Raw genomic sequence first — 13,001 nt, forward strand, 5'->3', positions numbered from 1 at the left:
TTTTAAGGACGCAGTGCATACACACTGTTCCGCTGTCACTATTGCATCCTGCCTTCCTTGTGTGTCAGGTGAGAAGTCTCACGGTTTTTGGGAGGCGTTTCTGCCGTTGTGATTGGCAGGTCTATCCGTCACTCAACCCCAGGGACTCTCGCTGCTCTAATTAGGTCGCTTGGCTTGCTCACCTCCCAGGGCTGGATGCTGCAGCAGAACACAGATCAAATGACGGTCCCTTGTTTTGCGCGGACTTGTAAAGGTGGAGGCGGAAGGCAGAGGAAAAGCATCTGTTTAGTGGCTGCAGCCCCAGAGGCCTGTTTTCCTACACCTGTTTGGTGCTTTTGTGTTGCCCTCGTTGCCTCACAAGTGCAGTAATGTGCATCGCTCTTCATTTGTGGTGTAAAGCGCCAGAGGGGGAGCGCTACTCCTTGTGGGTTAATTTGATTTCAGTGGGTTAATTGATGAAGGAGGAGTCCGTTGCCTGTTCTGATTTCTGCCACTTGTTCTTCTAACGGGTGACTTCTCACTGCTGACTGAGCAGCACAAACACCAAACCTGCAGTGTCTTTGTCTGCATTTGATTTTTCATTAAGACGTGTCTCTGTGCCAGCTCTGTTACATTAAAAAAAATGTTAGCCATTAAAGTCACATACTTAAACGACACAAGCTCGTTTAGTTTTACAATGTATTAACAGTTGATCTAACCAGATTACATGCCCAAAGACAGCGAGTTACTGTAGACTGTATAAAAAACATGACCACAGTGATGTCAGCCATTGCTTTTTTTATGAAGCCCAATGATGGCAGTCCGTCACATTGCAAAGGCTGACCCAAACTAATTTCTGACTAACGTGGAAACCTAAAGCAGTGAAGTTTAGGACCACTGCTTTACCTAACATCTTCAATGCACTCATCTGTTAGTCAAATCAGCCACGCCCCTGATTGAGCCTTATCAGAACTCACAGCTTCAAATTAAAAAAAAAAGAAGTCATCTGGGGGGGGGAGCAAGGCTGTAAACATGTTTAATTCTGCAAACAAAAATTAGCAGTTTAATATGCAACTTAATGGAGATTCCTAGGCTTTTGCAGCCAGTGTCAATTGGACACTTGAGAAACCTTGACATGGCTTAATTTTTCAACACCTGAGGCTGCTGACACAGTAACCAACCACAGCGACTGTAACATACAACATGTGGATGCAAATCTGAACAATCAGCCTTGTCTAGTGGTCTGTAAACCCTGGAACATTCAAATTAAACCTGGATTAAATATAGGTCATGACAAAGGTAAAGTGCAGTCAAAATGACCAAGGGCTGTATTTACTTTTAGCTTATTGGACTTTTCAAGTACTACATTTATACTGGTGTATGAAATTTGTGTTTTATATCAGCAGTTATATGTGGTGTGCTTTTTATATATATTTATATATATATATAACTCCTCTGTGTAAAGGCCCAACTAAAGCAAGAGCTGGAAATTTAGCAAAGGCTACAAACTCTGTGCAAGAAATTAGCTTTACCCTCTGTGTTGGAAAACGAAGAAAGGCATCATTCAAATAAAAGTAAATCAAATTAAGTCATATTCAACTGAACAACGCAAGATTTCAGTCAGTTGGTTTAGTTATGCCGGGATTGTAAAATGTAAATGTTTCACACCTGTATTGTACGGGAGGTAGAGCCTTCAGTTATTAGGCCCTCCTCCTTTTAAAAATTCTACCAGTCAGTGTCCGAGAGGCACTAAAACCCCCTCTTTAGTTTTAAGATTATGCTTAAACTGTCCTGTTTGATAAAGCTTATAGTTAGGGCTGGCACAAGCTTAGACCAGTTCGTAGTTATGCTGCTATAGGCTTACCCAGCTATAGGCTTAGACTCTGAGCTAATAGAACAAAGGGTACTGTATCGAACTGTATCTTTGAGGAGTGTCTTGGATTAACATTTGCAATAAATTGGAGCTACATAAATATTAATTGATTGATTGATTGATTGATCGATTGATTCCTGCGAGTGGAATGGCACTTGAGCATAAGAATGTCAGACTATTGAAATAAATACATTTCAAATCAAAGAAACTAAATATATAATTGAGAAAATAAAAAGTGTAAAAAAAGTTGGTTTCAATAAAATATTTGAACCTGTAATTTACAAGAATGTGTCTGCTACAACTTCAAATATGTTTATTTAGTCAATCCTCTCACAGTGTCTGTTTTCCCCTTCTTCTTTGACATTGAATAAAAGAGAGACAGATAGTGTTGTGTCTGATGAAGACACAATGCAGTCTTATCTTAAGACTCGCAGGCATCACAAGCGATCCGAACGCACCCCAAATATTGGCAGCTTGTCAAGCGTCTAAACAGATTTGACGGTGATGAGAAAGCGATGCCACTCTGACAGAATAAGTGTTCCACTTGTGCCAGAGTAGGTAAAACTGCTGATACAGGCTGTCTCTCAATTGCCTAAAGTGGCTCCTTTGTCAGACTATCAGACTGCACAGCTCTTACACTGTTGTGAGATTCCTAAAGAAGTGGCATCTCTCTTAGATGCTCTCTGTCAGCTTTGATAGAGCACTACGCACTACTCCACTTACATGTTCACATCAGCTGCAGCTCTGATAGTAAAGTGTCCTTAATAAACTCAAGCAGCTGCATACTACTAAAGTAAATGTTGTCTTTTTCCTTACTTCCTCTGTAACCACATGCATTTTTAATGACTGCTCTTGTAGAAAAGTATTAAAAGTAAAGAAATCATAAGAAGTAGAAAATACACCTTATTTAACTCTGCTATCTGTGCATGCTGCTGAAAAACTTTGAGTGGAAGAAGTTTGTAATACGTTTGAAAATCTGTGCAGCTTTCCTATAATGAGGTATCAGAGAAACACTCATGGTTACACATGCAATATCTCTATTTACTGGATGGAATTTTATTTTAGACTTAGTCTAATTACCTTATCTGTACCATTAAGGATGAAAAACTCAAATTACTCTGGTTTCTAAGGAACAACAAATAACCTTTAGAGATGCAACCTTGATACAAATGAGGTTGGAGTCTTATGAAAGCAAAGAGAATCAATAAATATATTAAATTTAGTCTTAAAGCTTCATTGAGGAGTTTTTAAGTGGTTATGAAACAGGCAGAAATAAATACTGGTGCTTCTTAATGAACTCTGAAATCAAACCAGACCGTCAGGAATAAGATCGTTTATTTCTTTCTTATCATTTGTAGTGCTTTTAACTGTGAAACTGCAGACAGCCTTTGTTGACATTTTCTACTTTGAGGATTCCCCATGAGGAGGAAATGAGAGGTACCACTGGGAACACCGAAATCAAAAATGAAAGTTCAGTACAGGAGCTTGTGCCAGAAGTGAAATAATATTAAGTTCTCACAAAAGAACATTAATGGTTATCATAACATTATCTTCTTATCTAGGTATTGAAGAAAGCTTTAAAGGAAGTTTCTAGCTTCAAAGACACTCTGAGGAACTTCTAGTTTGAGTTGATTTTGGCACCCCCTGTGAGCAAAGATGTGCATATTGTGATCTTGTTTCGTACATATCCAGGTAGTTTTTTGTAACAAAATCCCATCCTGCTGTCTTTTTGTGAATACTTGCTGTTGGAAATGTGAAGAGAGACTGTTTCTTTAAGGTGCTATCCATCATCTGGTTTGACACCTACCCCCTGGCAGCCGTTTCAGTCATCAAAAATTACAAAACAGAGGTCGTCAATCCTGCTGCTGATGGTCTTATTTGCTTTTGTAGGTCAAAGAGGCATCAATGTTAATTTTAGTGTGTTTCGTAACTGGATAAAAACTCCTTGCTGGAGCTTTAAAGAGGTATAAAACACCTGTGTTGACTCAAAAAGAAATTACCCATTAAACTCTGATTTAAAGTTAGTTAGATAAATCATTTGAGTACAATCTGCTTAGATTTGAGTTAATCTGACTGGAACAGTTAAGTCAAGTCAGCAAGATTAACGTTTACTTGAAAATTTAAGGCAACCTGGACACAAACATTTTCATGTCCAGGTTTTGGACAAGTTCATTTTTTTAAGTGCAACTTCATGAAGGGGAGTTCAAGAGCCCCAATCAAAAAGTCCCCTAGATTTTTTTAGAGAGAAAAAGAGGAGCCAAATATTTCTAGTCTGCAGAAACATTCCTGTGAAGAAGTCAAGTTTTCTCAGACTATGGTCTCTATACATTATAAAGCTCCTGTGCTTTAACAATATGCAGTATAAACTGAATGTATGTGTATGTTTAGACCACAGCATGAAAACCGCTGGAAAAGGGATCCTCTCTTCCGTTAAAATCACATGGTTTAGAGTTCATCTGGTACTTTCTTCCTGAGCAATGAATGCTGAAGATTAAAGTCCTGACTTCCATATTTTCTTTTGATTACAAGCACATGTCCGCTGCACTGAAGTTGACCTCTGGTTGGGATACAGATTATGTTTTCCGAGCCTGGGCTTAGTTCACCTTTTATACAGGAAATTATTTTTAACTCTACTTTTTAAGGTCAGGATGCTGTTTGGAAGAAATGTTCAGAAATAGAAAGAATCGAGAACACCGCAAGAATGTGTAATACAGGATTTTAATAGAATACTTCCAACTCCGAATGTATTCTGGAAACGGTTAGCTGTTATCTTCTCTGTGTTTACCAGACATAAAGAGAGGAATAACAAAAAGACAAGAGCGTGAGATCCTCCTGGTTGTATTCAATAGGCATCCATGACAGAGAGAAAGGGAGAGAGGGTGCTGAGAGATGAGAGGGAGAGCGCAGACGAGAAAGATAATAGAGGTGAGAGTGAGGTCAAAGCTTTGGTCCGTCTTTGCAATGGAAGGAAAGCTCTTGTTTTTTCGGTCCCACACTCAATCAGAAGCTGCAGCAGCTAACCTGCAGAATGTGGGGATCGGAGGAGCGCTGGCTTTATTGACAGAGAAACAAAATCCACAGTCGTTTGCACTGACCTTTTTCGGCCTGGTTACCCCTGTGGTCGTTCTTTAAAGAGACGGAGACTGCTGGCTAAAATAATCGTTGATTTGCTCTTATGCACTCTGAAGGGTGGAGAGGAAGTTGCTGAATTGGATGCATGTTTGGCCTGCTCCCTTTCCTGACCTGAAAATCATACACAAATGTCCCCAGCACCAACAATTATGTCTATAGAAAATTACACTGTATCATTATGATTCTATCAATTGTTTTTTTTAAATGTATGTGCATATTTTTACACCATCCCAAATACACACTGTGTGAAATAAAAGCAAAATTAAAGAATAACCATATTTTAAAACTACAGCTGATTAAATTTTCCACACAGTTTATAATGAAATGAAAGTCTTCCTCTTTTGACCGCTTCCTCTATGCCTTTATATATTCTGTATGCATTTCTATCATAGACTGTATAAAACGTGGACGCAGTATCCGTGACATCACCCATCTGTTTCTGAAGCGCTGTTTTGAGGCCATTCGTCGTCAGCAGCCATATTGCTGCTGTCGAGCGATTGTAACGTAAAGAGGCAGGCATTTTTTTGTGTTGATACCAATAACTAATAAAAACTGGATCCTGATAACCGATGAGATGACAGATTTTTTTGTGTATTTTAAAAAGCGTAGTTTATGCACTGAAAACAAAGAATAGTGTGGACTCTTCATTTGTCATTAATTTACATATTTTTTTAGTGAGAACCAGAGCAATCCTGCTTGCAGTAAAGTCTTTTTCACGTTAAGTAAAGTCTTCATCAAGCCACTGGGCTGTCAAACTCAACACACTCACTAGACCAACATCAGAAGTTCTTATGTCTGTGGTTAAAAGTATGTTACTGTCATTGTTGTCGATCAGACTGTGACTGTGTGTAGCAATCACATCATGCACAGCTGTTGGGGATAAGTCTACAAAGTAACAGCGACTCAGGATCCTGTTCCAAAATCCTTGGTACCTACCACCAGAAAAGATGGATTAAGCACCATGAATTGTTGTCCATTGCTTTAGCTTTGTGCTCTCTGATACAGTTTCTGCAGCTCTCTTGTTGAACTGACACTACGACACTACAACACTTGCCACTGTATTCATATTTCAGCGCGTCTTCAATGTAACAATGACTTTCGCTCGACCTAACAAATCTGTTGTATTAAAAGTTGAGAACTTCTTTCCTCTTCTCAGAATACTTAAGGCACATGTTTTGTGGGCTGCAAACGTTTCATTCTCTTATGGAACAGTGATAAACATCCAAACTTGTCACAAAAATGTTACTCTCTCGTTAACTTGCGCTTGCTCTTAGAATTTGGAGGCTTGTTAATAAGTAAATGATTGCAACTATTATCAGTAGTTTTATCAGACCAAATTGTATAATCGGAATAATAAACAACAATAATGTATTGCCTTTATCTGGCTGATAACATATCTGCTGGATATAAACTGTGCATCCCCAGTGAAGATGGATTCCCAATATTAAATGATAGTGCTTATTTTACCCCCAACAAATGCTAACAATGGTAGATACTTTCTCTTCTTCTCTTAATCTAATTCTGCACCTCAGCAACTTTTACCCAGAATTGCCTCATGACTAACAATGAAAGAATTAAAGCTAAGATGATTAAAGGTTGTTTTTATTTGCATGACAGGATTTTTCTCACAACACTGATGTGTCGCCAAAGTTGCAAAGATAATATCTCGACACGTTTGACAGGTTTTTCTCTGCTTCTATTATGCCGTACAAGTGATAATTTATTCATACAAATACAAGAATTTGCTGCTTGTGGGCTGATTTAAAGAAGGCAGAGCATGCCGAGACATTGAAGAAGCACACATACAAGCAGTTGCATGTGTGCAACTTCAAGACTGACACACCCACTTCTAAACACATATACACACATATAGGCAGCTCTTAGCTGTCAGCACTGAGAAATAACTGGACATCAGCCGGAAAATATGTCTGCCTCCTCATGCATGTCAGTGTTTTTGAGCACTTCTGGTCTGCACATCATCACAGCTGCTCTGTGTGATGTTTGTGTGTGTGTGCAGGCATGTGTTTGGATCTGCCTGGGAGCATGTGACTGGAGCTCTGTTCCTCTTCCTGCAACTGTGCCACAGCTAATCCTCCACAGGAGTTCAGCAGGGTGTTGGGTTAGTGCGTTACACACGGCCAGCACTTACACAGCTCCTGTGTTTGTGCTGCAGGAAGACACCGCGCAGCCTCCGGCCCTTTAATAATATTTCACCTGGAAATACCTGCTACCTAAAGCCATAAATTTGCACTAAAAAGTGAATGTGTCCTGCCCTTAAAGTCAGGCAGCAACAATAACACTCCACTCAGAAATTGTGTGTGGTTTTTGTTGCTGCTTTTGAAAGTTTGACCTTCACTCTGCAGGATGATTTATCTGCAGCTTGACACTACAAGGCAGAGGGTGTAGAGTCCCACAGTGCTCACCTTAAATCTCAGTTAAAGGTGAATGTATATTTTGTAACATCAAAACTAGTTTGGAAGATGATCATGGTGTGCAACTGTGGGGTCATGCGGAAGTTAAAAGCTTCAAGTGCATGCACACACTATGAAACTATTTTTTGTTAAAGTGCTTTTGAGCAAAAAAGAGAAATCTGGTGACTTCACCTGGTCAATATTTCAGTTTTGTACAAAACATTTGATTAATATTGAACACACAATTATTAGCCTCAGCTGTACTCTATGTTTAGTGCTTTTTATGACTTCAAGATGCTAGCATCATAATTCTTAGCTTGTCAGCAACAGCCTGATTAGAGCCTCAGAGAGCTGCTAGCAAAGCTGAAGACCTGCTAACGCTGTGGTTAAAAAAAGCTGAGCATATTAAAACAATCATCTCAAACAGACCATTGATCATCGATTATCCATTTTGACACAGAGTATGCGCTGCCCTTAAAAAATCACTGCTCTGTTTTCATTGCGAACACATTTTCTGACATTTTCACTCATCCCTCTCTGCTTCCTGATCCGGTCGCTGCAGACAGCAGCCGTGTCAAACAGCGTAGCAACTTTTGACATTGACTGGGAGTGACGAGGCAGCGCGAGCAGATGTCTTCTTCCTCTTTTGCTTTGGGAGAAACAGCATCCTTGACCTTGTCACGGCTAATTTTAGGGCTCGGCTTATCACAGCGCCAATGTTTATGTCTCCCATTACACACACACTGTCATTACAGGAGGGACATGCTTGTAATTATGGGTGCATTCTGCTGCTGCAGGATGTTCCTGGGGGTCGTGTGCATACCTTGGTGCACACTTGATTAGAAGATGCTTCTGTGGGTGTAGAGGATGTCGTCATAAAAGCATGGTTTTGGCTAGATTTTGCTTTAGATTTGGACACAGTGGATGAAAAAAACTCAAAATCCTTGGCCCTGCACTCAAAGCTCTAGAGCCTCCTTTTCTTCATCCACTCAAAGACACTGCAGCAGGCTTTAATTTTCTTTGAGCTGCTCCTTTCCACCTGTCTCTGTGTTAAAATGGGTCAGTATTTTTTTTCCTCCCTCAGCTGGTCTTGGACGTCTTGGTCCCCGAGCCAGCGTGTGCCAAACATGATCCTTACAGCTGGTTGAACACAAGAGAGGAGGGCAGTGAGATTTTCGCCCCCGCCTGCCAAATCTCCATCCTGTTCAACAATGCCTTTTGTGCGCCCGACTCATTCATGCGCAAATACAAACACAAGGACACACACAGACGTAAAATAAGTCTCCGAAGCGCACATGAGCATCACACCGCTACTGATGTTTTCATTAAGAAAATTAAAAACAAAAATAATGTCTTCGTGGCTCTAAAGGAGGTAAAACTTTGCATCTCTCACCGGCTCATCACTGAATTTATCTGAGTGCATCCACGCCCAGGTCTGCAACATAAACACCTATCATCCCATTACATTAAGTAGAGAAGATGTCAGCTGCGGGTCCGGGCTCCAACCCTCGACCCCGCCAGCGTTTCCCCCCTCTCATGTCTTTGTAGCTCGCTCTATATTTCAGTGCTGTCTCTCCTGTAGTAGTTCATTCAATGCATTTCACTCAAGGTCATCCTTTATGTCTCACTGCCGCTCTCCGCCTCCTCCTCTACTCGATCAACAGTATTTACACACACTTTATTGTATCTTTACAGCGAGCGGGCGAAGGTATCTGTTAAATAAGGTTATAACAACACAACAAGGGGGTGTAAAATGAATACTGCTTACACACTGACACTCAGGCATAGCTGTGTTAACAGGAAGTCAGTGAAGGTAACGTTTTCAAATGGAATCAATGCAGTTATTAATTTAATCAGCATGGTACTATTCATGCTCTGATATGAATGAAATCTGTGTGGCACAGAAAGTCTCAGTATACGTTACACTGATGTTATCAGGCTGCTTTGACATTTTAGATTTATGAACTGCTTGTTGTATTTCATTTTACTCATGTTAAAAAAGGTAAAGGATACAACAAAAACACTCAAACACTAATAATTCAAATGCTATTAGAATAACAAGAATTGATTTAAATCTAATTACGTATAACATAATGGTTGACACTTAAGATTATTTTCTCATTAAATATTCAGTGTGATTATTTTCTTCACTAATAAAAAATATTTCATGGCTTTAAAATTTCACAAAGTGGATCCTCAACACGGTTTTCCTGGGACCCAGATGATGCCTACACTGTCACATCAACAGTTCATGACATGAAGATGCAAATTATAAAGCAAAAAAGCAAAAGCAGTATAATTATTAAAGCTCATGTTTGTTGTAAATTAGACTGATGATTGAATTATTCTCATCTCTCTCTCTTCCCTTTCAGGCCGAGTTAACGGGCATTAAATGGCGCTGCTACAGTTTCCGCAGCGGGGGAGAGTACGGCCCGGTGATCTCGGCTCCGGCCCAGGACGATCCAGTCCTGCGCAGCTTCATGCACTGCGTTCAGGCCAATCTGCTGTGCGTGTGGAGACGCAAGATCAAGCCTGACGCCAAGGAGCTGTGGATCTTCTGGTGGGGTGAAGAGCCCAACCTGTCCGACGTCATTCATCAAGAGCTGGAAGGTGAGAGAAGAGAGTGAGAGGGATGAAGGATGAGGAGTGTCTGTTTCGTCTTTATTGTTTTTTCGGGCTATCTGTCTTTCTTCAGCTTTTGTTGTTGCTCTACAAATGTGGTCACAGACTTGTCAACTTGTCAGACAGTGTTACTTTTTAGCTACTTGGTTGAAAATGCTTTGATAGTACTTTTACAGATTTACTGCACTTTTTGGTGCAATTTTTGAATTATATTTGCAGATTTCTTTCATAGCTTTGCAGATTTCAATCAGAATTGACCAGCTTTGATTTGTGATTTTTTTGCATTTAATCTTTATTTTTCATTATCTTTATTATTCATTACTTTTGCACACAATTATCTTATTTTTTAAAAACGTTCTATCAGACTTTGTCATTATTTTTTGATGATTTTAAAAAACACACCATGTTTTATATTGTTTTTTACAGTTTCACTGTTCATTGTGAAATTTCACAATAGTTTTGCAGATTTAATCATGTTTCTGCAATTTTATCTTTTTTTTTGGAAAGTGTCTTCACTCCTTTTGAACATGTTCATGCTTCAGCAGCTTTTTAATCATATTTTGTAGCTATGTACTTTTTTGTACAAAATTGAAATTCTTATTTTTGATTTCACAATAGTTTAGCAGATTTAATCATGTTTCTGCAGAGTTTTTTGAAAATGTCTTCACTCCTTTTGAATTTTTTTTATGCTTCAGCAGTTTTTTCAATCATATTTTGTAGCTATGTACTTTTTTGTACAAACTTGAAATTCTTAGATTTGAATTAAAGACACATTTGCTGTTGTGTATTCTCTTAAACATTCAAAAAAGATAGATTTGAAGATGTGGCATTATGCGTGTATATGTTCTACATTAGCTGTATTGTCTGATGTAGAGTGGGGTTCAGTGTTATGCAGATTGGAGCTGTTTATTCTGCTGCAGATTCACGCTGTGTGCTGTTTGTTTAAGACGTGAAGGGCGCATTGATCTGCTATGTGTGGAGAAGTCCTATATTTGAGCCTCATATAGAACATTTCTAATGTGTGTGTTTGCTTTGAATCTCAAGTGTTTATATGCTGCTTCAGGACTATCACTATGATGAAGCACACAGCAGCCGGAGGAGATTTTTCTGCCTGTATTTACAGCCTGCGTGTGCGTGTGGTTGTGTTGCTGAAAATTACACTGAGATAACTCACTGGAGAGAGTGCTTCTGTCAGCAGTATTGTCCCTATTTATAGAAACATTTTCATTATCTCACCGCGCACGTGTGTGGAAGTCTAACATATCGACTAAGCCCGGGGAAGACGGGCAGAGCAGGAAACAGGAGAGGGATTATATTGGGTTTGGTTTAGCAGAACAACAGTCAGGAGGGGGAAAAAAACAGGAATATCGAATGAAGAGGTTGAAGCGATTGTGAGAATTTCAGTCTTCAGTTACCTTTTAAAGCTCACTTGATGTGAAAAGGCCTTTCAGGCACTGCAGCAGATATCTGACAGATGTTGTTACAGCTGCTGGAAGAGCCCTTTACTCCAACTCTGAAAGCATCTATAGACGCTGCACATCAGTCGAGCTGTCTTTGCAACAATAGCTGCGATACATTATTTGATTATTCCAAACCATGTCTTGAATCATCTGTAAGATCACCTTTTTAGATTGTAGATTCTTGAATTCCTTTTAGTCGTTTATATTCTGATAGAGTGGATACATTGAGGACAATAGTGACGAGTCAGTGGTGAAAAAAAACGGCAGGAATAAGTCATCAGGAGAAAATTGTAACACCTGAAGCAATATGACAGGTATGTAACAGTGTGAAAATTAACATCTCCCACCTATTTGCAAGTTATTAATATAACAGCCTAATAAACTGCCTGAAATGACTCTCTCTATTCCCACTGAGATGTAATAAAGTTAATAGCACTCACTTTTTTTTAGTCAAAGCTATTGATCACTTAAAATCGAGGCTGTCACAGAGATTGAAATATTTGTTATTTATTTATAGATTTAGACCTTCTGAGAATTAATACAATACTCAGCCGTTTCTGGAGGGTGGGAGGTTGGATTAAAAATGTCGACCATTTTGGACTAGCTCTATTGTTGATTTTATAGATGTGGAATATGCAATATTATTTGTATTTGAATCAGTTAATGCGATGTTAGAGATCAGTGAAAAATGCCAGGTGATTCAACAGATACCAACAGCACAAAACATGGAATGCACAATATATGTGTAGATATTGGTCCGCCAATAATGGGAATATTTGATTGTACTTAATTATTCCAATCACACCATTTTATCCGATTTAAGAAAAAAATGCTATAATTTCCAATAATTTACTTCTTATTAAGGCTACACATCCAGACACTGTGTGTGGTATTATGCGAGCCGCCATTGCATACATAGAAGAAGAACAAACACAGTCACTAGAAGCTAATAAGATAGTAAAAATGGAGACACCTATGTGGATGTTTGTCACTGTTCCAGTGGAGGATAACTTGATTACAGCTAGCCAAGCATGCTGCTGAAAGGAGTTTTCTGAAAGGAGAAAATTTCCTCATGTTTTAACAGAACAAACCTTTATCATCACCTGGAAAGTCGGCATAGCAATGAAGATTGATTCAAGAAATATGAAGCAGAGGTAGCTGCAACTAGCATTAGTGCAAGAGAGACATTGGTGTTGATGTGTCCATCAGAGTCCAGGAAACATCTGATCAAAATTCCTGTCCTCAAATGAGTCGTTTCTTAAACTTCACTGATTTTTAAATGAGGTTCTGTTGATCCTTGAAGCTCTCATTAGTGCAAAGTTTAACCAGAGAAAACACACTGGCTGAGAAAGATCAGTCATGCATCCTTAACCCCCAAACTATACCGTTTATAATATCAAGACAAAAAATCAGCGAATGCTCATGTTGAGAAAGTAGCACCACCAAATGTTGAAATTTTTCTTTAACCCAAAAAATGTAAATTCATTAGATGACTGGTGGGCGTTTCAGGCTGTTATATGTTGT

The 13,001-nt window shown here is 39.1% G+C and overlaps 1 protein-coding gene across 3 annotated transcripts in view; it reads left to right on the forward strand.

Annotated features, from left to right (window-relative positions):
• The window catches only part of LOC117831615 (mediator of RNA polymerase II transcription subunit 13-like), a 94,500-nt gene that overhangs the window by 12,422 nt on the left and 69,077 nt on the right, over positions 1-13,001 (forward strand). For all 3 annotated transcript variants that reach the window (XM_034710381.1, XM_034710383.1, XM_034710384.1), the window contains exon 2: positions 9,768-10,005. In XM_034710381.1, coding sequence (XP_034566272.1) covers positions 9,768-10,005 — 238 coding nt within the window. The remainder of the gene's footprint in view (positions 1-9,767; positions 10,006-13,001) is intronic.

Source organism: Notolabrus celidotus, chromosome 19, assembly GCF_009762535.1.
Source record: "Notolabrus celidotus isolate fNotCel1 chromosome 19, fNotCel1.pri, whole genome shotgun sequence".
Classification (NCBI taxonomy): Eukaryota; Metazoa; Chordata; class Actinopteri; order Labriformes; family Labridae; genus Notolabrus; species Notolabrus celidotus.